At 38.1% G+C, this 26609-nt stretch overlaps 1 protein-coding gene across 3 annotated transcripts in view; it reads left to right on the top strand.

The window, feature by feature from the left end:
* The window catches only part of NETO1 (neuropilin and tolloid like 1), a gene marked incomplete at both ends in the record, with an annotated part of 66441 nt that extends 47095 nt beyond the window's left edge, over positions 1-19346 (top strand). For 2 of the 3 annotated variants that reach the window (XM_084279749.1, XM_084279748.1), the window contains 4 exons: positions 1954-2182; positions 13848-13961; positions 16238-16796; positions 19262-19346. In XM_084279749.1, the coding sequence (XP_084135875.1) occupies positions 1954-2182; positions 13848-13961; positions 16238-16796; positions 19262-19346 (987 nt within the window). Of the gene's footprint in view, positions 1-1953; positions 2183-13847; positions 13962-16237; positions 16797-17944; positions 18006-19261 lie in introns of those variants that run through there. The other variant, XM_084279750.1, reaches the window with a different exon arrangement.
* Positions 19347-26609: the final 7263 nt, after the last annotated feature.

Below are 26609 nucleotides of genomic sequence, written 5' to 3'. Positions count from 1 at the left end.
AGAGACTTGTAAAAAGATGTACCCGGTGCAGAGAAACTTCAGAAATGCATTTTCTGCACTCAACAAACCTTCAGAATTCAAAACAAGTCTTGAAGTATGACTTCACCAAGGAAGTAGGCAACCTGTTTTAACAGGAATGAAAGCTGTGTGTCTCCCAGTGAGAGAGGAAATGTCTCGCCATTTCAAGGCAATTCATTTATAAAAAGTGGTGGATACTATGAGAGAATTTCAGCGATGATGGATGACAGAACTCTAGTAATATTTTATTCCATTGCAGGGGTGGAGCAAGCAGTAAATTAAATTAAAAACACTATAAAAATATTCCTAGATATGAGATAGTGTAATTTGAATGTTATTTTGTGTATTGATGATCCAGTTTGTACAAATCAATGCAAGCATCTTCCTTAATTTATAGTTTTTAAAAACTGGTGTACATGGTGAAAGCAGAATTCACTTCAATGCAATATAGTTTAAATGTGTATCTATCAGTTCTTCTGCAGGTTGGCAATATTGGAACATAAGTAAGGATTACTGTAAGCAATAACATGCTAGAAAAAGGTTAGGCAAGTGGAATGAAACTTGGTATACCAAATTTCATCCACTAGTAAGAATTGTTTTACAAATTTTCTTTTCAGAGAGACCAGTTGCAAAGCATAACAAGGAATGAAAATGTACCATAATACACTACCTGAAAAGGCTCATTTAACAATCCAAGCTATTATTAAACTGTGGCAGACTGCTTAATAGCACATAATTCTCAAACCATAAGAGCTTTAATATATTAATGAGGTGAAGTGGTGAGTCCTGTTGCTACTAGGATATGCTATGTTTATGCAAATCCAGAGAAGCTATTAAAGCATTTGTTCTGTACATGTAAAAAACTACCTGAGGTTAATAAGATTGTTTTTAAAGAAGTATATCTGATGTCTAATATAGTGGGGTTTCATTTTGGTTATTTTTTCAAGTGAAGATGCATGCAGGGGGATGCTGGATATGTTTACTGCCTTTCATTCTCCTGAAGTCTCCTGGGTACACTTGGCATATGTATCATGTGTCTATTGAAAATATTACCTAGCTTCTCTGTTACTGGAATATTTAATGTTGCTTGTATTATGAATTGCTTTTTAATGAGTGGTTTTCCCTATTAAAGTCCACATAGAGTTGAAGAAAAAATAGTAACATTTACTCTTCACCCATGCTTCTTTTTGGGTAGATTTAGAGAGTCCATTCCAAAGGGCAAGGCATCTATTACATTTATGAGAGTACTTAGCTTGTATACTAGAGAAATTTCAAAAAAAACTTTCTAGGTTTCTAGCATTTTCAACGAAATATGCCTGACTTCAACCTCCTTAAATTATGAAGATATATAACTTAAGACATTGTTTAGAAAAGCTGAGGTGGTCCCCAAATTGCTTGAGAAAACATAAAAAGATTAATGATTGAGTTCTGCCTGGCTCACAGATTCTCACTTTCTGAATCAGTGTAGCTGAGACATATCACAAAGATGACACATATTGACTCAGGGGAGGGAGCAGCAATTATTTGCCTTATTATTTTCCATGTCAGGCAAGTAATAGAGCAATATTGTGCCAGACAGAAAAAGAAGAAATTTCTAGCTCATCCGTCCTTCAGCTTGAAGGACTGTTGCACACACTTCTCAAAGACTGGTATATATTTGGAAATTAGGACCTTGCTGCACAGAGCGAAAATATCTAGACCCTCTACTAGATTATACTTGGAAGCAAGACAAAATACCAGGAAGTATGAAGGGCACCCAGTTTTAATACTAATGCCCTTCCAAGGAAGTGGCCTATGGATCACCAGCTCCAGAAAAATAATTTTGGTGGTGGTGGTGGTGTGTAGTCTGTTTTGCACAAGGTAAAGCAAATGTGTTTAATGTTTGGTAACATTCTCAAACGTCTGTACACGCTGCTTTTGTTCTTTGTTTCGTAGATCTATTTGCGATTCTTGGACTATGAGATGCAGAATTCCAACGAATGCAAAAGGAATTTTGTAGCTGTGTATGACGGAAGCAGCTCTGTGGAGGATTTGAAAGCAAAGTTTTGCAGCACTGTTGCTAATGATGTAATGCTGCGGACAGGTCTCGGTGTAATCCGCATGTGGGCAGACGAAGGCAGTCGAAGTAGCCGATTCCAGATGCTCTTCACATCTTTCCAAGAACGTAAGACCTTGATCAATGCCTCTGCCTTTCAGTTGGTTACATGATTCAAGTTTCCCAAACTGTTCCTGTTTTCTTCATGCAGAGTAGTCACTGAAAAATATTTCCAAACAGATATATAAATACCCTGAACAGTTTCCATTCCAGGCATTTATAGTGTGCAGTAATTTGTAGCTCAGTGGATAGAGCACAGGATTCAGAGAGAGGAAGACGGGTATAAGTAGTTATATGACCTGTCCAGTCATATGACCGCCACTTTTTTCTGATCTTCGAGCTACCAGGCCCCTATCTCTCAGTTTTCCTTTGCATAACATAGAAAATAATAGAGCTCTGAAGGTTTTTATCAAGCCTGATCCTTTTCTATGAATTTGATTTGTTAGATTTCATTATGATGGGCATTTGAAAATTGCCTTATGATTATTTTATCACAGAGGGAGGCAGTGTTTGTGCATATTCAGAATGCATATATCAAGAAACATGTATGCCATATATTGTTAAGCAATGAATTTAGTTAATTTTTTGTAGTAATAGAAGTTTTCTGAAAATTCTACGTGCTATTTTGGTTAATATTCTCTTTAGCGTTTTGCTTGCACTCAGATGTTTGCATTATTTCTGGAGCCAGATAATAAGCAAAACAGCCTTTGAAAGACACAGAAGGGAGTTCCACCCAGTTTAAAAAACCAAACCAACCAACCACAAAAATACTTCCACAAAACTCAATAATCCCATTCACTGAAAATGATTGACTCGGGTGAAAATGACTGACCTGTGAAAGATATTGATTTGCTCACTTTGATGGAAATAATGCATATTTGGTCCCTTAAGGAAAGGCTATGCACATTTATTTTTACATACTGATTCATGTTCCCCTTTAATGTATTTTTTTGGTTTGTGCATCACGTCTGACAGGAAGATTTCTGTGTGGCTGTCAGTGGTTGGAATGAAGGCGCAATCCTACCGTATTCTTCATCTGTATTCTCTCTGTGTGTACCCTGCAATGAGGCAATGAGGCTCTGTTGAGAACAGCCTCCGTAATTCCTTAATTATGGCTCTGATTAAAAATTTCTGACAGTCTACATGCCTGAAACTGCTTATACCACTGTACTCTCACACAGCAGCCTTAGGGTGGATTATATTTTTCTTGTCTGTAAATCAGGCCAGGGTCTAAAAGATATTGAGAACCCTCATTTGAGACGATACTGCCCTTTTCTCATTTCTGCAACTGGAGATGTCTTGAATATTCAAGATCTGATTCATTTTTTTCACAAGGCATCCTGATCTGTTACCTTAGAAACAACTGCATAGACACTGGAGGTTCGCAGCATATAAAGAACTGGAGAATGAAGCACTATGATGACTAACTTGAAATGAAGGTTTGAATAAGTGTGTGCTTGCAAGGCTTTCAGATTTTTAAAGAAAATAAGGGAAAATGTGATTTTTTTTTTCTCTTATAGTATTCCTAATATGTTTAACTGACATGCTACCTGTTATGAGCTACCCTGTTCCAGTAAAGAGATGATAGCTTATGCTGCGTGGTATTCTGACTGGGAAGTTGAAAATATTTACATGATGTGTTTTCTGCAAATTTACTCTGAACAGTCATTGTGTGCTAAAATATGAAAATTTATTAAGGGCTAAACTGTGCTCTGAGATGTGTATATGCAGCCTGCTCATAAATATTAGAGGAAACTGCATCAGTGGTTTTTTTAATACTGGAAGTTGACTTTAATGGTTTAAAGGTGAGGTTGGTTGTACTTTCTGTGCCGTGTCAGCTGTCTGTAGGTGCTGCCCTACGCTGCAGACTGTTGCTGGCTGTCAGAAGTCAGCTAGAGCAGATGTCCGGTGTGTGCACTGAGAGACACAGCTCATAGCGTGTAAACTGCAAAGTCTTTCAGCAGCGTGTGGGCATAATTAGATCATCTGCATGGAAGAGAAGGAATGTCAGACCTCATTCAGGGAGATGTGCCTCAGGGAACAGACACCTGTGTCTCTACTTGGGGACAAAGAGGAAAAAAAAAGCTGTTTTGTTCACCTAGAGCTGAGAAATAAACAAAATGGGAGATGACATTCATGCTGTGGTTACGTGCATGGGAAAGAATGACAAAGTAAAAAATCTGTATTTACTGTTGCTGTGGGAATGGCCAGGAGACATTGTGATCCTTAGCTCCCTGAGTTCCTCTCCATAGTGTGGCGTTAAGTTGTCCAGATTCAAAGTCTTCCCTTTCACAAGGTTCTGTGATCTGGAAGCGTTGTATGGGGTTTGTTCTGGGTTGGAGGTTTTTTGGAGGGGAGGGGGCAGAGTTGCTTTGTTTGGTTTAGTGGGGGTTTTTTTGTGGAAACAGGCTACTTAGCCTCAGGAGTATTTTCTTTATATGTAAATCTGTTCAGTGTTAACTCTTGCTGTAGTGCTGTTTCCTGGGCAATTGACATTTGTGTAGAACAGAGAAATCTTAGTAATTTCTCATACAATTATTTTCATACAGTGTGCTCCAATTACATTTGAAATACTTTTTTTTTTTCTTGGCATCTAAAAAGTGGTCTTTAGTGGACCTCTAGCAGTGATGCTCTGCAGAGCAGCAGTGCTATGAATATGCTTGAAGGAAAGGCATACAATGCAAGAAGTTGTTAAATTTCCTACAACAGTAAATCAGTAATGATTCTCACATTGTCCAAATAATAGCATTAAGTAATAATAATGAATTAATTCTTATTAGATGATAATTTAGAGTAATGATCTGATACTTTGTGATCAACATTATTAGCTATTCCAACTATCATTATATGTTTTGTCCTCTTATGTCCTTAACTGTTTACAATTTAATGTATCTTCTAAGCATATATATTTAATCATGCAATAGATTTCAAATACAGAATAAATTAATTTAAAAATCAGAAAAAAGAAAAACAAGAAAACTGGTATAATCAAAAAGTGTCAGTTCATCTGGCAAGAAGACTTGAAAAATGAGTCTTTGTTTTTCACTTGCTGACTAACTGTTCATTTCATTTTCCATGACTGTGAGAGTGATCTCCAGCCTGATTAATAACAGACATGCTATACCTACAGCTTCTTCAAAGAGCTGCTCCTGAGCAGACACATCTACGCTTCAGCCCAAAAGCAGATTCGTAAAACCAGGGCATATGGGATGAGAGAAAATCCTTTTGCTTGCATGGCAGGGAAGATGCTCTTTCTCTCACCTCTGACTGCTATTTGGTAGCAGTTTGCTTCTCCATCCATAACCCTACATCAAAACCCCCTGACCACAAAATTATAATTATAAAAAATTATAATTACTCCTTTTATTGCCCTTTTGAGCCCTCAGCCTGTTTTAAAAGCCCTGACACGTGTGATGTGTCTCTGATGGCTTTCTCAAAGCCATCCTTCTTTTCATTTTATTTGCAAACCCTGCATTTGGATAGAAATCTAGGGCCATGTTTAGAAGAGTAGGTGCACAGTTTTATCGAGCAACAGCACTCAAATCCTTGTTTACAGCTAGAATCACTGAAGATGATCACCCCAGCATGGGCAGCTCTCTAATGGGGAAAAGGCACTGCAGGTATGCAGCGTTAGGGGCTGCGTGTGCTGTGGTGAGGCAAAGGGGACTACTGAGCCAGGGAACAGCAAAGCCTTAAGTGAGATGTGTGTGAAGAGGTGGTTCCCCTTTGAAAGGATTTAGGAGTGTAAATAGGCTACAGTGTTGCTGGTTTTGCTCCCTGCCTCCATGCTAATACATAAAAAAGAAAACGCTGGGGTTTCCTCCTTACTGGTGAGCACTTACCTGTGATTTTCTGCCCCTCTGTGCTGTTTGCAGCTATCTGGTGAAAAGCCCTCCCTTCCTAAGCATCCCAATGCCTCTCTGTCCCTGAACAAAAATAATAGTTCAGAGTGTATAAGCTGAGCACAGACTGGAGCTCTAAACATATGCTTCTGAACTGTCTTTCTTGGGTGACCTCTTCCCCCCAACCACACATAAGTGTTTTGTAAAGACTAGATTATTGATGTGCACCTGGTATTAACTACCCATAAAAAATACATTTATCTTGAACCAAGATGTCTGAAGGTGGCTGAGAAGGAAAATCCAGTATTAAGGACATTTCAAGTTTCTAATAGCTTTATTTTAATAAGATTTTTTTTCCCATTAGTGGCAAGAGAAAAGATAAGTATTTTTACTTTAGGTAATATACTTTTAGTGTATAGTACTGAAAAAGTCTTAATAATTTTAATAAAGTAAGTGTAACTGTTTCTCAGCATGACTGATGAACTGCTCCTTGGAGATACTGAGGGAAAACTCCTTCCCCTGTTTCAAGGATGATTCAAGGAACATCTGAAGAATTTAATTTTTCTTTCTTTTGTGAAGGAAAAAACCCCTCTATTTTTCAGTAAAAAAAACCTAGAAAAAATCAGAATGGTCTATACTTAAAGAATTCACAGGCAGAGCATGATGCAGTGAGCTATCTTGAGGATGTTAGGAGTGGGTGTGAAATGTCTAATGAGTTCAGTGTAAAATATTTCTCACATTTAACCATAGTTTAGATTTCAGAATTTTCCCCATTCACCCTTAGGAGAAAGCAAGACCTCTCAAAAATGTTATGACAAGGAGGGAAGTGGGGCAGGGTGGGAGGGGGCACAGGAAGAGAGCAAAGCCTAAAAATAGCAAGTAGGGTAGGACATTCATCTAAAATTAAGACATCCCAGACTGAAATCCCTGTCTTGAAACAGTCTCAAAGGGTATGTCCACACAGATCAATGATGGACAGCACAGACACCCAAGCTAGCTTGCTCAGAGCTAGTTCACAACCTGAAAGCAAAGGAGTTATGCTAACTCTGCAACTGAGAAACAGTGTAAATACAGTGGGGAAAACACTGCACCGAAGTGCAACAGACAAGCATCACACCAGCCAGGCATGTCAGCTTTTGACTTCATCTTGTAAAAATATTTTGACCTGGCCATGTTTGCATTCTTTGCATTCAGTGTCCTTTAATGCTCAGCAAAATGATGCTTAACGAAGAGAGATAATGCATTTTATTTTTATTGACATAACATTTCAATAGTATAACAATTATAAACAATACACAGAATATTTTTTTGCTATAATGCTTTCTAAATGCTGCTATTCTACAGTATAAATTTGCATGTATTAACTGTGCTTATTTTTTATATATTGCCTCAGTGAAAGTGATATTTAAAAAGAAAACCCAAAAAACCCAAACATAAAATGCAACTGTTTTTATTTCATGGTACTTTGTAAACATGGCATCTGGAAGAAATATTAAAGCTTTTTATATTTCTCTGCCTTAGGGCTATTCAGTATTAAAAGAATTTATGATAATTTTGCCTTAATAAATTAAAAAGTACAGATTATTGTCTTCATGTGCATTCCCAACCCCTGCCAATAGTAAGAAAATATAGACTACTCCATTGGCTCAGGTTTTTTAGTCTTGCAAGCTGTAACCTTCAAATCCTAAACTCAGGCTTTTTTTGAATACTCTGAACATAGCTTTCTGGAAACGTGATCTAGTACCCTAAATTGTACTAGAAACAAAATATTTTTACCTGTCAGATAACAGAAATAGAGTTGTTATTATTCTAGTATTTTTTAAAGTATAGGTTTCCGGAACCTGAGAAAGACTCTGGGATATCATGTCTGTTACTGTTAATGCATTTCCTTATATATTTTCTAGGATAAGTGCACCATCTGGTGTTCAGTGTAAATACTTGTTGCAAGCCAGAAGGTGTTACATTATAGTTAATTAAATAACTATCAAATCTACTTGTATATTAAGATACAAGGTATCCCTATACATACCACTCAAATTTAATAAAGTAAATATTATAATTACATGTAATCTAGAACCACAGTGTTTAAAGTTTATAATTTTGTATATAAGGTTTTATATAAACTATAATTTTTCATTAAAACAACTGTTGATTCAAATCCAAACTGGAAAAAAGAACCTTTAACAGTATTTTTTACTTTAATTAGTGATTTAATTTAAATTAGAGCTTTCATGCTGCAAAAATCCAACAATTTATCAAAGACATAAAGTTATTAAAATACATCAGGTTGAGTTATATGCATAGTTCTAATTTGTTCACATTTCTTACAATCATTATAATTATTCATTGTGCTGTATACACCAGCTCTCTTATTTCTAAGCCAGAGCCTTGGCGGAGCTTGACTCAAGGCAGCTTTAGGACACCAAAGAAGTAATATAGCCATGCGTTTTCAGCTGTTACTTTCAATCTAATTATGAAGCCATCTTTTCAGAGAGACACAGAAGGGTTGAGGTTGGATGGAACTCCGTGATATGGTCTAGTCCAATCTTGTTCAAAGCAGGACTGGCTACAGCAGTTTCCTCGGGTCTGCAACCAGTTGGGTTTTGAATATCTTCAAAACTCCACAACATCTCTGGGAAACAAGCTCCTGCAGAGTGTTTGCCAAGCCTCAAATTAAAAGTTTGTTTTCACATTTAAGGGCAGTTTTCTGTATTTCATTTAGTGCTCATTGCTTCTTGTCCTGTCACTGAGCACTGCTGAGAAGGGCCTGGCTCCGTCTTCTTTACTTCCTCCCATCTGGTATTTGTATACATTGATGAGATCAGAGGTGAAACAGTCCCAGTTCTCTCAGCTTCTTCTCCTATATCAGATGATCCAAGCCTTAAAGGTCTTTGTGGCCCTTTGCTGGACTCACTCCTGGATGTCCATATCTCTCTTGTGCTGCAGAGCCCAGAACTGGACACAGCACTACAGGTGTGGCTTCAGCAGTGCTGAATAGAGGGGAAGAACCAAGTGTCTTAATCTTCTGAGAGTGCTCTTTCTAATGCAGCCCAGGATTCTGACATCCTTCTTTGACAAAAGAGCACATTGCTGACTTATGGTCAACATATAATACCCCAGCACCTTTTCTGCAAACTTGATTTTCAGTCAGTCCTCAGCATGTAATGATAAATGAAGGTGCTCCTCCCCAGGCACAGGACTCTACATTTCCTTTTGTTGAACTGCTTGAAGTTCCTGTCTCTCCAGCCTATTGAGACCTATCTATACAGACATCCAACCATTTGGTCTATCAACCAGTTCTCCCAGTTTTGCATTGCCTGTGAAAATGCTGAAGGCATGTTCTGTCCCATCATCCAGGACGTTAAAGAAGAGGTTAGAGTATTGGCCTCAGTACCAAGCCCTGGGGTACATCACTACTGAATGAACTCCAGCTAGACTTTGTGCTACTGATCACAACTTTTTGAGCTTGGTAGTTCAGCCAGTTTCAGTCCAACTCACTGTCCATTTCTTCAGCCCATATCAATCAATTTGTTTATGAGGTTATTATGGGAAACTGGACTAAAATTTTTCTTAAGCAGAGATACACAACATTCACTCACTCACCAAGAATTCATCCAATTGTAGAACTCTGTCATGCTGGTCAAGCATGACTTCCCATTCCTGAGTCCATGTAGACTATGTTCTTCTTATCCTTCATATGTTTGGAAGTGTTTTTCAGTATTTGCTCTGTCACCTTTCCAGGGATGGAGATGAAGCTGATTGAGCTGTAGCTCTCAAGATTCTCTTTCTCACCTTTCTCAAAGACAGGGGGATATTTGCTTTCTTTCAGTCCTCAGAAACCTCCCTCAATCACCATGACCTTTCAGAGATAATCAAGACTGGCCTCACAACAACTTTAGCGAACTAATGGAGGCATTTCATCAGGGCTCGCTGGCTCATGTCTGTCCAGTTTGTTTAACTGTTCCTTAACTTGGTCTTCCCCCACTGAAGTGTTCTTTGATCCAGGCTTTTCCCCTCATCTCAAGTGCGTGGAACTCCAAAAGGCAAATACAACAACAGCAACAACAAAAGGTGGAGGAGAGGGCAGCATTCTTTACCTTAGCCTTTTCCGTGTCCATTATCATCAAGTCCCACACTCCATTCAGTATCACATCCTCATGTTTCTTTGGCAGCTGATGTACCTGTAGAAGTCATTTACAGCCCTCACCAGATTTGCCTCCAGGTAGGCTTCAGCTTCCTAAAGCATCACTACATCTTTGGTTAGTGCCCCTATATTTCTGCTGGGGTCATCCAAGCCTGATGCATGTATCCTTTTTATAGTGTTGTCAAGAACTCGGTCATCCATGCATGCTGTCACCCTCACTTGATGTTCTACTTGTCCTTATAGAAAACTATTGCACTTGGAGGAGGTGATCATACAAACCAATCAACATTCTTGGATCCTTCATCTTTCCAGGATCACCTCCCATGACATTCTTCCAAGCAGATCCCTCAACAGTGAAATTTTGCCCAAGGTTGTGCTCTTGTTTTGTGCCTTATTTCCTCTTTGCAGCATTCTGAACTCCACCATCTCATGATCACTGCAGCCAGGGCTGCACCTGACATTTACATCCCCAACAGTTTCTTGCATGTTTATAAAAGTATGAGGTCCAACAGAGTACCCTTCAATCACTCGTATCAGAAAGGTATCATCAGTGCACTCTGGAAGTTTCCTGGATTGCTTGTGCCTTGCTGTGTTGTGCTTCACAGATACCAGGTGGTTAAAATCAGGTGGTGGTTTATCTAGTTGAAGCCAGTGAAAACAGTAGCTTTCTTTTCTGAAAAGTGTTCCTGCCACATAGCTTGTCTGCTTGATTCTAGTCCCATCCTGGGTTCTGTAACAGCTTCAAGAAAACATGAGGACCAGATCCATCTTGCTGTAAAAACATCTTATTTACTGCTAGTTTATTATATTTTTGATATTACTACAATATCCTTGATGCAGCATCCAAAGAACCTTTTGCTGTGCCTCTTCAAGGACAAAAAACCCCCGAATTGCTCTAATGTACAATGGGACTGACAAGTTTTCAGGCTCCTTTGATGGTTTTAAATAAAAAAAAATGCCTTCATTAAAGTGGGAAAAATATATTGACTAATATATTGTCCAAATTAATCACTCCAGGTTCAAGGGACCACAGAGACAACTCAACTGTACTAATTTTATAGACATGAATAAAGGGAGCTGGGGTTGCTTAGCCTAGAGAAAAGGAGGCTGAAGGGAGATCATATTGCTCTCTACAGCTACCTGAAAGGAGGTTGTAGTCAGGTGGGTGTTGGTCTCTTCTTCCAAGTGACAAGTGAGAGGACAAGAGAAAACAGCCTCAAGTTGTGCAGGGGAGGGTTATATCGGATATTAGGAAAAAAAATCTTCACCAAATGAGTTGTCAAGCACTGGAACAGGCTGCCCAGGGAAATGGTTGAGTCACCATCCCTGGAGGTATTTAAGAGATGTGTAGATGTGGCACTTAGTGATCTCCCTGTCATCACCTTGCATAATTATCCCTTCTTCCTAAATCTGAAAAAAAGACCCCTTTTTTAATGGTTTCATTTTTTTCTCTCATTTCTGAAATGTTTCCTAATATTTTTCATTTGATATAAAATCTCTTGTCATTCCTTTCAGTGCAGAATGTTTTAAGTGTCATCTATTTTTGCTATGCAGTTCTGTCTTTTCCTTTCACATACTTTACTACCTTCCTCTAGTTCATCCTTTTCTGCTTAGCACCACTGTTCTTCTAAATTCCTTCATTTCTGACTTGAACAACTGTTCTTTCTTCTCTTAAATTACTCTCTGTTCTTTTAGGGATTGTTTTTCCAGTATTAATCCTTCATTTGCTGTTGCATTCATGATTAAATCCGACTGATTTTAATGTCGCAAAAGCAAGAGGTTCTGCTAACTCAAACACATCTTTCTGTCTTTCATTGCTCTCTGCAAAGTTTTTTTGATATTTTGGTGGGGGTCTTTTCTTCCTTTATGGCTTTATTAGCATAATATTTCCTAATCCTGCACTTTTTTTCTTTTTTTTTTTTTTTTTCTCCATTTCCCCTGTCACTCCTGTGCTTTCTCCATTTGTTGTTTGGGTCTTCTTTCCTTGTGCAGTCCCTACTTATTGCCATGTGGTTTGAATGGGTGGCTACTCAGGTCTTCTTAGATTTCCCTTTCATAAATTATCTCCATTTCTGTTTTACCCTTTTGTTTAGAGCAGGGGTGAGACTCTTTCTATGTTTTGGAAAGAACCAACCTGCCTTGGTTCCAAAGTCCCCTGCCTTGACCAGAAACAGGGATTGCTGCTACTTTGTGAAAGGATGATAGTGCCTCCGGTGGGTGTCCCCTATGATGTGTCACATTATGATGTGACAAAGTATCCTCCAGGTTCAGCCCTCACTATCCCCAGATTACAGTAACAGATAAATAAGGATTGTCCCAGAACACCCTGCATTGCATGTATACTGTTCTGCACGTTCTGTGCAGTTTAAAGTAAAATCCCTCCTGTACCAAACTTAACACATGTCCAAGGTCACTGCAGTTTAGGAGATTGTATACCAGACATTTCTAAAAATTTAACAGTGGGTAGAACCAGTCTGGCTGACACATCTTCTGCATCAGCTAAGAGATACAGGATATGTGTAGTGTTGTATCTGCATGGATGGTTGTGTACTTCATAGAATCACAGAATATTTTTAACTGGAAGGGACCCACAAGGATGATCAAGTCCAACTCCTGGCTCCACACAGAGCCAGCCAAGTCAGAGCATGGGACTGAGTGCAGTGTCCAGACGCTTCTTGAACTCAGTCATGCTCGGTGCTGTGGCCACTTACCTGGGGAGCCTGTTCCAGTGCCCAACCACCCTCTCAGGAAAGAACCTCTTCCTAATATCCAGCCTAAACCTCCCCTGTCATAGCTTCATACCATTCCCTTGGATTATTTGGGGCTGTGTACAACTTTTAATGTCATTTACTATTTGTTTAGCAGACCATAACTGCTCCGAATAAGCCATTATAGTCACTTATGGATATCTGAACTTAAGCACTTATGGAAAAGTGGATTTCTTGACATGACATATGGAGTCATTCAGTTCTACAATATAAACCCTTTGTATTGTCCTTAGTTAGCAAACCACTGAAGTGCTTGTCTTCCCTAAGCCAGTTTCTGCACTATGCATATATGTTGTCATAGGAACTGCTTTTAAAATTGGAGAGGAAAAAAATTTCCATGAAGCATCAGGAATAAAAGCATCATAACTCTTCATGATTCTTGTAGACAATGGGCTTCAGAGACACTGGAAGCTGTTGCTTTTTGTCATCTTCACACCTGTGGAGGGGTACTTTTTTAATGTAGCCTTTCTTATGACCAAAAGATTTTTAAAAAGATTTTATTTTCTCAGTGGATAAATGTTGTGACAGTGTTGATATGGGCAGTAAAGTATGTAACTTCTTTGAGTCACACAAGTTTCCTTATAAAACTGGTTTTGCAAATAAACTTGAAAATAAATGATTTCCCATGCACTGGATCTGGTTGGGATACAGTTAACTTTTTTTTCATAGTAGCCCATAGGGTGCTCTGTTTTGGATCTGTGACTAAATCTTTGACAAAACATCAATGACCCCCCACCAACATATTTGGGTCCAACCCACTACAGCCATGATAGTCAAACTGAAAACCTCTTGCCACAAAATAGTAAACGTATGTGACTTGACTGTTCTCAGTGTTGCATGTCGGATATTAAATATGCTCAAGGAACCTGTGTTGTATAACTTTCTCCTACTACAGATCACATGGCCACTCCTAGATGTGCCTGTTGTGGAGAACTGAATGATTTACTACTTAATATCAGCTTTTTCTCTCTTGTTTTTAGCCCCTTGTGAAGCCAACACATTCTTTTGCCACAGTAATATGTGTATTAATAATACATTGGTCTGCAATGGACTCCAGAATTGTGTGTATCCTTGGGATGAAAACCACTGCAAAGGTAATGTGCAGAATTTGAAACATCAAGTAATTTAGACTGTGTGGGATACGCCGTATTATCCTTTGTTTCTCGTAAAGTATGCACCAGATGGGTCAAAGCTGAGGAAAAGTAAGTCAGGGAAAGCATATGTAAAGCAAGAGAGAAAATGAAGAGAAGTAAAAATACTGATGGGTTTTACTTTCAGTGTTTGCATTTGTTCTCCTTAATGTTGATTTGTGCTGGTTATGTCCTGGCAGGCTTCATGATCACTTTGTCCCTGTTTATTGTACAATCTAAACGGTAATTAAAGGTCACATTTTTGCTCCTTTGTCATAGTTACCTTTTAAGTGGAGTGACATATGGGTAGCAGATGTCTTTTAGCTGCATGCCATGCCCATAGTAATCCAGGTGGGCTAAAAAGTCAAGGTGAAGTGGGATTAACACTATAAGAAAGCAATCAAATCTACCTATAAACAAGTGAAATTGAAGAGCAAGGAACAAGCACAGAAAATCAGGCATGATGTCTGTCATAGGTACGAAGAGATATTCTCAACCAGGCGCTGACAATGATTTCTAAATATTGTTCTGTTTGGAGGGGTGGGGTGTGGGGGCAGGGGGAGGCAGAGGGGGAAATCAGCATCTGTGTTATCTTTGGGGAAAAGAGCTTAACTCTCTTACATTTCAGGCTAGGAAGACAGTTTGCTTCCCTCTGGCCCCTCCCTTCTACTGCAGATTTGTTCCTGGAAACATGGGATATGCCAAATTTAGGAACCAATCTAGGAAAAAATTCAGAATGAGGTGGATTAGCAGTCAGTCCATAAGTATGCTGAAGCCTGTAAAATCCTGACAAGCAGTGCAATAGGGTAAAACACAAAACATTCTTCAAAAGAACAAAGCAAAATTGTGGCATGGAATAATATTGTTTAGAGAAATTAAACATTCAACTGGGAATATAATTATCTGTTCTCTAGTTCTTCAGCACAGAGGAAAACAGAGAATCTTTCTCACTCTTTAATTTCCGGGATGATTTTCATCTTTCATTTGCCAAGTATCTTTATACTGGGTCTTGCATATTTACACTTATTTTTCTGACTAGAAAAAGGAGGGTTGCTGATTCCAGCAGAAAGGTTGCTTCCTGCTGTGTTGCTTTTCCTAACTCTATGACTTCCCCAGAGTCTGTATCAGTTATAGAAACCCCAGGTGGATCTACCAGAATAGGCAATGGACAGTACCAATAAATTTTGGTATCGAGGAGATTATGAAGAAATGGATGTAATTGTTTTGGTGTCAACAACTTTCATTTCAAAGGCTTCTTATTAACTCCATTGATATGTTTTAGGTTGCCAGGAAAAAATACACTAAACTGGGTGTTGAAACTTAATCACAGCTGTCAAGTCTTGCTATGGCTGTGAGAGACTGATGCGAATGCTTTCAGCTTGGATTTCTACAAGGCTCAGTCACCATCTCATGTGTCTGCAGCCATTTGAAAGCAAATCACACAGAAATGTACACAACAGTAGGGTGAAACTGCTTTCCTTTTTGTTATTTTCCTGCACATTTTGTGCTTTTCTTCATTCACAATGCTGAATTTGCTGCCTAACATCCTAGAAGCCCCTGAATAAGGATATTAGGTAGGATCAGCTTTTGGATTTGTATGGGTGTTTAGAAAAGTTGTGGCAATTAATAAGTCAGGAACAAAAGCAATAACTTGCACTTTTTTGTTTTCTTCCTGAAACCTGAATTTGAATAACTTTTCTAGTTCTGCTGATTTAACTTTTCCATTGAATACTGTAAACTCTCCCAGTCAGCTCATAAATATTAGGATGTCACCAAGGTACCCAATGCAAAGAATTTATTTTTAAATCCTTTAAGGCCTTTCTCTTTCATTGGCCCTAATGTCCTTGTTGCGTATGTTTACTGGAAGAGGCAGAAAATAATGAAAAGAACATCTGTAACAGTCTTGGGGGCTTTAGTGGCAAAGAGAGTTCAGAGGTGACATTAAAGCCACCTGCTTGTTATGGTGGATACTTTTTATTAAAAAAAAGTCTCTTTTTTTTTCCATTTAATTAATCTTGTAATGTACCCTGAATAAATCACTTCCCAAGTGTAGGCACACAGGGGACTTGTGTGCTATTTATTTCTGATTTCTTCCTTTTTTCTTTTTGTTGATGAGATGATTGATTAAATGCAGTCAGACACAGACTAGGCTCAGATTTGCAGTAACTCTGAACCCATCATGGTTGTTTTTATTCTTGAATTGTAATAACACTGTGCTTTTTCTTTCTCCTATCACACAGAGAAAAGAAAAGCTAACCTATTGGACCAACTTACCAATACCAGTGGGACTATAATTGGGGTGACTTCTTGCATTGTGATCATCCTCATTGTTATCTCTGTTATAGTACAGATCAAGCAGCCTCGTAAAAAATTTGTCCAAAGGAAAACAGACTTTGATCAAACAGTGTTCCAGGAGGTGTTTGAGCCTCCTCATTATGAGTTATGCACCCTCAGAGGGACAGGGCCTACAGCTGACCTTGCTGATGTTGCAGATGACTTTGAAAATTATCATAAACTGCGGAGATCATCTTCAAAATGCATTCATGACCATCACTGTGGATCACAAGTGTCTAGCATTAAAGGCAGCCGTAGTAACCTCAGCACAAGAGATGCTTCTGTCTTGACAGAAATACAACCCCAGCCTGTAAAACCACTCATTCAGCCCATGAACAGGAGAAATATCCTTGTCATGAAGCATAGCTACTCACAAGATGCTGCAGATGCGTGTGAGATAGACGAAATTGAAGAGGTACCAACCACGAGTCACAGGCTGTCCAGACATGATAAAGCTGTTCAGCGGTCAGTATCAATAGATTTTTGATGAAGACTATTGTATAAGGACTTGATTGCCCAAACATACTCACTCTTTATTCAGTAAAGACATATTTTCTTTCTTCTTTATTTATTGTTTAAACTTCTGTTTCCTGGTAGCACATACCATTATATTATCTCTTGCTTCTGTCTCTCTCTCATCTCTGCTCCTGTTTCCTGAAGGATCCTATATCTCAGTTTTACCTTTCTACTATATATCTTTCTTTTTCTTTTACTATTTTACATGTACCCAAATGCATACGCGCACAGGTCAAGAGAGAATAGGTACAGCTTTTAAAAACCAAAGAAGATTTTGCATGAACCTAGTCTTTGATAAGCCACATAATGTGGTTTCCTTCTAACTGAGGTGGCCTTGAGTATCATACACTATTGGTCTAACATCCTGAAATCAATGCATCAATAAACTACACATACCCATTTTGATGCATGTCACAATAATGAGACACAATCCTGGGGTATGGAAACCCCTTTTCTCATGAAACATTTTCTTTTATATAATGACTGACAATATTTGCAAAACTTTACTGTATCTATTCCATTATTAATCCCAGTATTTTGGCTTGTCGTATTAACATATATCATACATATGCATTGATTAGAACATGAGACAGGATAGTGAATAGACAATACTCATATATTTGCATATAAGAATGTAGTTAAAAGGGACATTTCTAATAAAAAAGGAGTTTCAAGCATGATATTTTTAATAAAAGAGCTATTTCTACTGTATATTGCACTTTGAATGACTGTACATATGAATGATAAAGTTTACAAGTAAAAGAAAAAGAAAACCAGAAACATTTATGAACCATTTATTTGAAAAAGAACACAGAAGCATTTTATAAATACTTGTGTTTTCTCTTGCATGCATTATTTATGCACTTCTTGTGACTGTTTACATGCCCTCCATACTTTCTTTGCACATTAAGGCATTTCTATCTCCTAAAAAAAGAAGTTATTTGATTATTTTAATCTAATTGCATGCCAATGTAAATTGCTTCATGAATATTGATCAGCTTATCAAGGTGTACTGTTTATTAAGTATCTGTATGAATATATTTCTTTTTTTCTATGCAAACATTATTATTTTGAATGAAATAGCCATAACATTCCAGGTTCTGCCTCATTGGGTCTCTAAGCAAACATGAGTCTGAGTACAACACAACTAGGGTCTGAGACAAACTCAAGGTAAGTAAATATACCTATACAGCAATTAAACCTTCTGTTGTTTTCCATTTTATTAGTTATATTGCTAAAATGCATGTTAGTTCTCAAGTTTTATCCCACCTTGTATGGAGAGAGACAGGTTTGAATACTGAGAAAACTGAAAGACAGGTGTAAAATAAGTAAAATTTATTAACTCCTTATTCTTGATGGAACTATAATCATCTCCTAGCTGAATATAATCTTCATTCCAAACAGATCATAAGTACAGGTGCTTTGCATGGCTCTGGTGTTTTTTTTCTTGTTCCTTTTTCCTTTTAATTTATGAAAATAAAATTTAGAGTCCCAGCATGTGAAATAGTATGTGGAATATGGCAACCTAACCCAAGACAGGAAGATGTTGAATTATCTGGTTTCAGTTCATTTTATTCATTCAGCTTTGTGAAGTATCAGGGGAAGGGTATGTGGTACTACTGATAAGTTTAAGGATTCTGTAGCACTAATGTTAATGTCTGCAGACTAATTTTCCTTTCTTGAGTCTTTTCCTAGACCTTTCATTTCATATAATCTGTATCAACAGTTAATTTCATGAAACATAATCTCAGATGTTTATAATGAAGTTATAGACAGCTGTAGTCTGACAATCTATTTCTGTTATCTATGAATATGTGTATACATATAAGCATAGATATATGTATATACATGTTTATATGTATATATATGTACACAATGATTTTACTGGGAAAGAATACATCAATGCTTTTATTGCTTTTAGATAGTTTAGATAAATATTGTTTGTATTTTTCCTCATAGTGAGAAGATATTTTAACTTTTTCTTGCTTTCAGACAACTATTCATGCAGTCATGCAAACTCTGAATGGAAAAAAGTCTAAAGTGAATTATTTCAACTGTCTGAAAGAGAGAGTGGACATGTTTCTAGTTTCATTTCATTGCCTTCATCCAAACCTAAGAAGTACAGACTATCTTACTTCCTTTGCAAGATATTCCCATTGCACAATAACATGTTTCTTTTGTGATTTTGTTGCTGGCCACCAAGTGCTCCTTAGTTTTTAAATACATTTGGAGATTTGCTGCAAACTTGAAGAAGAAATTAGCTCCTGAGACTGTCTTTGGTTTTTTTTTTTTTTTTCCTTAGTTTTATTTCAGTTGATATGTTTCATGTCTGTTACTTACTGTTTTGTTGTGTGATATGTAGAAGAAGATTTACATTGAACTTTTGTTATATGTACATTGTTTTCATTATATAGACTGCTTGAGAATAGTGCGCTCCTGGGTGATTTTGAACATGCTACAGTGAAATGTGAAACTATCGTCCTTGGAAACACCAGCTAGAGGTTTTATGGACTCTCTGACCAGCTACTCTCATATCATGACAAAATTCAGCAAACAGTGTTGAGTAAAATTACTAGAAGGCAATAAGACTTTGGTTATTATGCTTGTCAGTCATTTATCTTTTGTTTTCCTCTCTTCTTTTCATTACGAGTTAAATTCCCAATTTCAGGAACAATTTATTGAAATCAGGTATTTAGCCATTCATAATCACTTCAATAGAAATGTTTGTTGGATAAGCATCTAGCAATATGACTGAATTTGACATTGAGAAAATAATCTGCATGTATGTTACTGAATATTTGAGTTGGCAAATATCCCTTTATTAGATACATTGTAAAAAGCATGCATTCACAAATATTGCTGTTACTGTTCCATTTCTGTGTCATATGCTTGCTACTTGTAACTTTTTATATAAAGATACATAAAACAATGTATAATAATTTCTTACCTTGAGTTTAATGGCAATGTTTTCTTTTTACCAAATTCACAAATCTTGTGTAACTTGGGAGATTGAGCTCAAGTTGTAACTTTTAGGAACTTGAAATCCAGATACATCAGAGAATCAGCTCTCATCCCTCACTTATTGAAAAGCAAAACACATTAATTTCTTGAGATTCAAATCATAATACATGAAGTTGATCATCTAATTTCACTTAAAAGTTCTGTGATAACCTTTGTGCTCAATTCCATACTCTTAACTAATTAATTTCCATGACAATTATTAGGAAATTTGCTTCAGTGTAGGAGAGTAGCAGATTTCTATCAGTTATTGTTATGGCTACAAACCAATTTTAAAGATACAGATATAAACCACTTCCTTATGCAATATAAAATTATATTCATAATCCAAACTATAACCATTAGTAACCAACATCAAAATCAAAATTTAGAGGTTAAGCTAATTAAGGAATTATTGTAGACTGAAAAGCCACAACAAAAAGTTGAAACCCTCCTTGTTTAAAAACTCAATAACCATGCATAAAATCATAGTTTCATTATCCATGTAAAATGTTATGTTCCAAATTCCATTTCAAAACAAATGCCAGTTCCTTCTTAAACAGGCTCTGTTGCTCATGGTATAAAAAATTTGCTAGTTTTATTGAAAAAGCGGGAAGAATTCCAAAGATCTTCCCAAGTATAAATAGATGGGAAAAGAGAAAACCTGAAACACTGACATAAAAATTAAGGTGTTCTGTATCAGCTATTTAAATTTATAGTACATAATTTACATAATTAAAAATATAAGAAATCTGATTTCTCCAAAGCATCTTCTATAAATGTGTTTTAGGAATTACATGAGAAGAAGTGCTTCAGGTATTTTGCCCCCTTTTTATACACTATGTTTGCAATGTATTTTACATAATTTCTTGTAGCTTGATTAATTTGTTCTTTATCACATATTAGCTGGAAAAAAAATCCTTCATCCTCTGCAGTCATTGAGAGTCACTGAATCAGCTCTCAGATACATAGATCTTTAGCATGCACTAATAGTTCACTTCCAGATCAGTATCTCTTTCCTAACTCATATGCTTTTATCACTCTTTCTTTCCTTAATCTTTCCAAGTCCTATCTCATTATCCTTTAAGTGTATTATTTGCCACATCCATGCTTAAAATGAATGCATCTGTGCATCCATTATAAAATTAAAGAAGAATGAAAGACTTGCTGAAAGAATTGCTTATACATGCACACACATTTATGTATATTTATAAATATCTGCTATCGGAGGTAGTGTATAAATAAATATATAAGGAGAAATCTAAATTCGTGAATTTAGCTTTGAATTAACTACATTGGTCACCTAGAAAAACGGCGAAGCCTTGGATCTCTAAGTTGCTATATATTTAAGTGCCTAAATCCCACTGAAACAGAGTTGGCCTAGTCTCTCCTAGACAAGCATGCAATGACATCCATTTTTATGAGTTTTTCCAGTGAAAATATGACTGAGATAATTTAAATGGTGAAGAAATGGGTACTAATAATTATGTTGCATACATATCCTTGCTTCCTCACAAAAACCTAAATGCATCAGGAAAATAAGTGAGAAACATACGGTCGAACAGCTAGGTATACTCTTAAAAAAAGCACCATTGGGACAAAAATATGTGTATACTTGGGCAACAGGTTAAAATTATTAAATTATCTATTAAAAAGATAATAACTTCAAATCCAATTAAAAATTATAAATATTTAATTAATTGTAATTATATGCTGTATATAGTCGGTGTAAATAATAACCCAGTCTACTATACTGCAAACAGTAAAGATAACCTTTATTTTGTATCACACCATAGCAGATACATTTTAAAATAAAAGGGGGTGTTGCTGAAAGTGAACAGCTTGCTTTTCCTGTGATTTTTTTATAACTAAGAAGATGCTTTCTTAAAAACAGAAAGCAGTTCAAGCAGGCTAGCTCAAACAGACATGCTAGTTCATGTAACTTTAAATTCACATAAGTTCAATTAGCTGTAAAGAGAATACTCAAAACTGCTATTTTAACACATCCTATAAGCGAAATTTGACCTATTCTGTTACACCTTTTCATTTTATGGAAAAAAGATTGACTTGTTAAATTAACACAGCTACATGTATTCCACATAATAAACTACTAAACGACTATGGATTAGCCAAGCTGGTAGTGTTAACTTCATACATTTTACCTCATATGCCTTAAGCTAAAACTAAGAATAGCAGTTACCAGGCATTTTTGGTTTGACTGATGCAATGTGTGTGATGTATAGCCATGCTGACAGTACGCTTATTTCATACACATTTTTTAAAGACCAGATTTTGCTATCACAGCGCATTGCTATATTGTTCATAGTTTTGCTATTTTGCGGGTTTTTTTCCCTTTCATTCTCCCATGGCTGTAGTGTTATGTTTGTACTTTTCACTTAGAAGACAGTGTAAAAAACTACTCCCAAACAATGTTCTCTGCTCTGGGAACTACCGTCTTTTCAGTTTGTGAAGTCTTCTGTACAGCACTGTTTAAAAATCTCAGGAATCCAATTTTGTAAACCAACACAGTGTAAACCTCTTCTATCTTCCCAATTCTAAAAACAGGTTGGAAGAATAAAAAGGCTCTGAGAAATGTTAGTACCTTAACCTATTTTCTCCAGTTTTTATGCTGGAGATATTGAATGTAGCAATGATGTAACCAATGGGAGGGAATGAGAGAAAGTAGAAAGGTTTCCTGCAAAAGAAGAAACTGCTGGAACCAAAAAACACAAAACCCACAAAGAAACAGAGAAAGATATACTAATTAGAAGAGTATGAAGAATCATTGTTCATACCCATCCACAAATGAACACATTTAGAACAGATAAATTCCTTAGCCACCAAATAAAAATGTGCTTTCCATATCCAACTCCAAATGATAGCTGTAATATCTGTGTTTGATAGACCATAATCTCACACACAGGAAGCTGGCCTTTTATGTTTTCTTGTCTTCTACTTTATGTGCAATCTCCCTGTTACTGCAAAGATACAAAGGATGAAAAATGGGTTTTGAATACCACAGTTTAACAGAGAATCATAGAATCATGGGATCACAGAACCATAGAATCATAGGCTCATAGAATGGTTTGGATTGGAAAGGACATTAAATATTATCTAGTCCCAATCCCCCTGCCATAAACAGGGACAACTTTCACTAGACCAGGTTGCCCACAGCCTCATCCATCCTGGCCATGAACACTTCAAAGGAGGGGGCAGCCACAGCTTCTCTGGGCAGCCTGTGCCACTAAAGAATTTCTTCTTTATGAATAATCTAAATCTATCCTCCTTCTCCAGCTTTCCTGTGTGCTCCTTTCAGGTATTGGAAGGCTGCTATAAGGTGTTCCCAAAAGTCTTCTCCAGACTGAAGAAACCCAACTCCCTCAGTCTTTTTTCACAGGAGAAGTGCTCTAGCCCTATGATCATCTTCATGGCCCTCCTCTGGATTCATTCCAATATGTCCACATCTTTCTTGTACTAGGTACAAGATCTGCACGCAGTACTCCAGGTGGGGTATAATCAGAGCAGAGGGACAGAATGCCTTCCCTGGACCTCTTGGTCACACTGGTTTTGATGCTGCCTGGCATATAGTTGGCCACAAGTGTGCATTGCTGGCTCACATTGAGTTTCTTGTCCTCCACCAAAGTCCTTCTCCTCAGGGATGTTCTCAATCCATTCTTCACCCAGCCTGTAGTTGTGCTTGGGATCACCCCAAACCATATGCAAGACCTTGTACTTGTTGAGCTTCATGTGGTTCACATGGGCACACCTCTCAAGTCTGTCAAGGTTCCTCTGGATGGTATTCCTTCCATCCATTGTGTTCACAGCACTACACAGCTTGATGTTGCCAGCAGAATTGCTGAAGGTGCACTCAACCCCACTGCCTGTATCACCAACAAAGGTGTTAAACAGTGACAGTCCCAGTACAGACCCCTGAGGAACACCACTTGTCACTGGTCTTCAACTAGACACTGAGATTTTAACCACAACTCTCTGAGTATGACCTCAAGCCAATTCCTTATCCAACAAGTAGGCCATCCATCAAATCCATGTCTCTCCAAGTTAGAGTCAAGGATATTGCGCAGGACAGTGTCAACCTCTTTGAACTAGTCCAGGTAGATGATGTCAATTGCTGTTCCATATCCACCCCATCATAGAAGCCCAGCAAATTCATTATGCATGATTTACCCTCAGTGAAGTCATGTTGGTTGTCACAAATCACCTCCTTATTTGCCATGTACCTGAGCATTGTTTTCAGCAGGCTCTTGCTGGGCACAGAGGCAAGACTGACCAACCTTCAGTTCCCCAGGTCCTCTTTTTCCTTTTTTTAAAATGGAGGTTATGTTTCTCCTTGTCCAGTCAGTGGACACTTCACTGCACTGACTTGACATCTCAAACATGATGAACAGTGGCTTAGCCACTTCATCTGCCAGTTCCCTCTGGACCTGTGGATGAATCTTATCAGGTACCATGGACATATGCAGTTTCAGATTCCTTAGATGGTCTCAGACCTGATCTTCTCAGTGGGTCTTTCTTCATTCTCCCAGTCCCTGCCTTTGCTTTATGTGGCTTGGGTGCTGTGACTAGAGAAATTTCTGGTGAAGACTAAGAAAAAAAAGTCAATGAGTACCTCAGCCTTCATATCCAGGGTAACCAGGTCTCCTCTTTCATTCCAAAGATCACCCACATTTTCCCTCACCACCTTATTACCATTGATGTAGCTATAGAAGCTGTTCTTACTGCCCTTCAATTCCTTGGCCAAATTCAATCAGGGCTTTAGCTTTCCTACCCAGATTCCTAGCTGCTCAGACAGGTTCTCTGTATTCCTCCCAGGCTACCTGCCCTTGCTTCCACCTTTTGCATGCTTCCTTTTTATATCTGAGTTTGTCCAGGAGCAAATTCTTCATCCGTGCAGACCTCCAGGAATTTTTGCCTGACTTCTTCTTTGTGGGGCTGTATTGCTCCTGAGCTTGGAGGTGATCCTTAAATATTAGCCAGCTGTCTTGGTCCCCTCTTCCTTCTAGGACTTTGTCCCATGGGTAGTCTACCAAGCAGGTCCATAAAGAGGCCAGCATGTACTTTCATGAAGTCCAGGGTAGTGAGCTCACATTGTGCCCTCCTTACCCTCACTGTCCTGAGGATCTTGAACTCCACCAATTCTGTAGCTGCCCTTGAGCTTCACATTCCCCACCAGCCTGTCCTTGCTGGTTAGAACAAGATCCAGTATGGTACCTCTCCTCATTGGCTCCTCTATCACTTCAATGAGAAAGTTGTCATCAATGCATTCCAGGAACTGTCTGGATTTCTTGTGCATGGCTGTGTTGTTCCTCCAACAGATATCCAGGTGATTGAACTCTGTCATGAGGACCAGGGCTTGTGAATGTGAGGCTGCTCCTATCCGTCTATAGTGGTCCTAATCCACTCAGTCTACATGACTGGGTGGCCTGCAGCGGTCCACCACTGAAATGTCATCTGTCCCTGTCCTCCCTTTAATCCTGGCCCATAAACTGTTGGTTGGCCCTTCATCCATCCTAAGGTAGGGCTCTATGTACTCCAGTATATCATTAATGCCCTCCTCATCTCCCCTCTCTTTCTTAAAGATCTTGTATCCTTCCATTCCAGCATTCCAATCACAAAAGCCATCCCACCATGTCTCCATTATGCTACTGAGATCATAACCCTGCAGACACACGTCTCTAACACGTCTTGTTTGTTTCCCATGCATAGAGGCATTTAAGTTGGGCTCATGATGAAGCAGAAATTCCTTTGTGTCTGAAATTCCTTTGTGCTGCACTTCAGGTGTTTTCACGCTTGTCTGTTTTCACATCTTCTCCCATCTCTGGACTTCTGTTGCTGGCACTGGCATCAAACTGGTAGGAGTGGGATGGATTGAGATTCCCCTCCCCCAGTAACTTTAGCTTTCTTCACCAGCTTGACAAGCCTATGACCGAAGTCTGTATCTGATCGGCAGGTTTCTTATCTCCTCACTCCTGTCTCAAGATTTGATGTGAAGTCCTGGATTCATTGCTCCATTGCTACTCCTCATCATTACACTAGCATCATGTCTCTTTACACTTTGATGATCACTTTATATCTTTATCACTTCTGCCTTTCATTCCTGTTGACGGTGAATTTAGTTTTGTTCCTTTTTCTCCTTCAAATTAATTGAAAATGCTGAAATCTTATCAGTTCACTGGCCTTGTGTCACCCATGCATCCACCTGGCTCTTACCCATCTATCACTTTGGAGCCATCTTAACCTTACCTTCCCTACAAACAGCAAAATGAAAACATGTGATCACAGCTTAATTAAATTAATTACCTTTAATTTATGCAACACAGCAAAAGCTATGAAGATGCACTGGGGTGGACTGGGGTATGGGCTTATTGGGGATACAGGATGTGTGTTTTAATTACTGTGCATCACTGTTGTCTGGGCTGTCTACCTCTGGGTTGTCATGCCTGCTTCCACCATAGTCATACATCAGTGCACCACAGAGAAAGTCATCTCCACCCTTTTCTTCTACCGGTAATACCTGCACCACTGTCAGGTGGTGTTTGTTTCAAGTTTCGCTTCAAGTGCTTCTATGTTTCTTTCTATGCTGTATTTGTATTAGTATGTCTGTCCACACAACATAAATCACCATCATTCACATGTCTATGAAAACCTATTTGATCTGCATTGCCTGGAAAACACCTGCCAGTCACATAGCAAGGTAAGAATATCAGCTACCAGGAGAAGCAGGCATTGCTGCTTCCCTCCATTTTC

Source organism: Gallinula chloropus, assembly GCF_964237585.1.
Source record: "Gallinula chloropus genome assembly, chromosome: 2".
In the NCBI taxonomy this organism is placed as follows: Eukaryota; Metazoa; Chordata; class Aves; order Gruiformes; family Rallidae; genus Gallinula; species Gallinula chloropus.
This window is presented reverse-complemented; position numbering and strand designations above follow the sequence as displayed.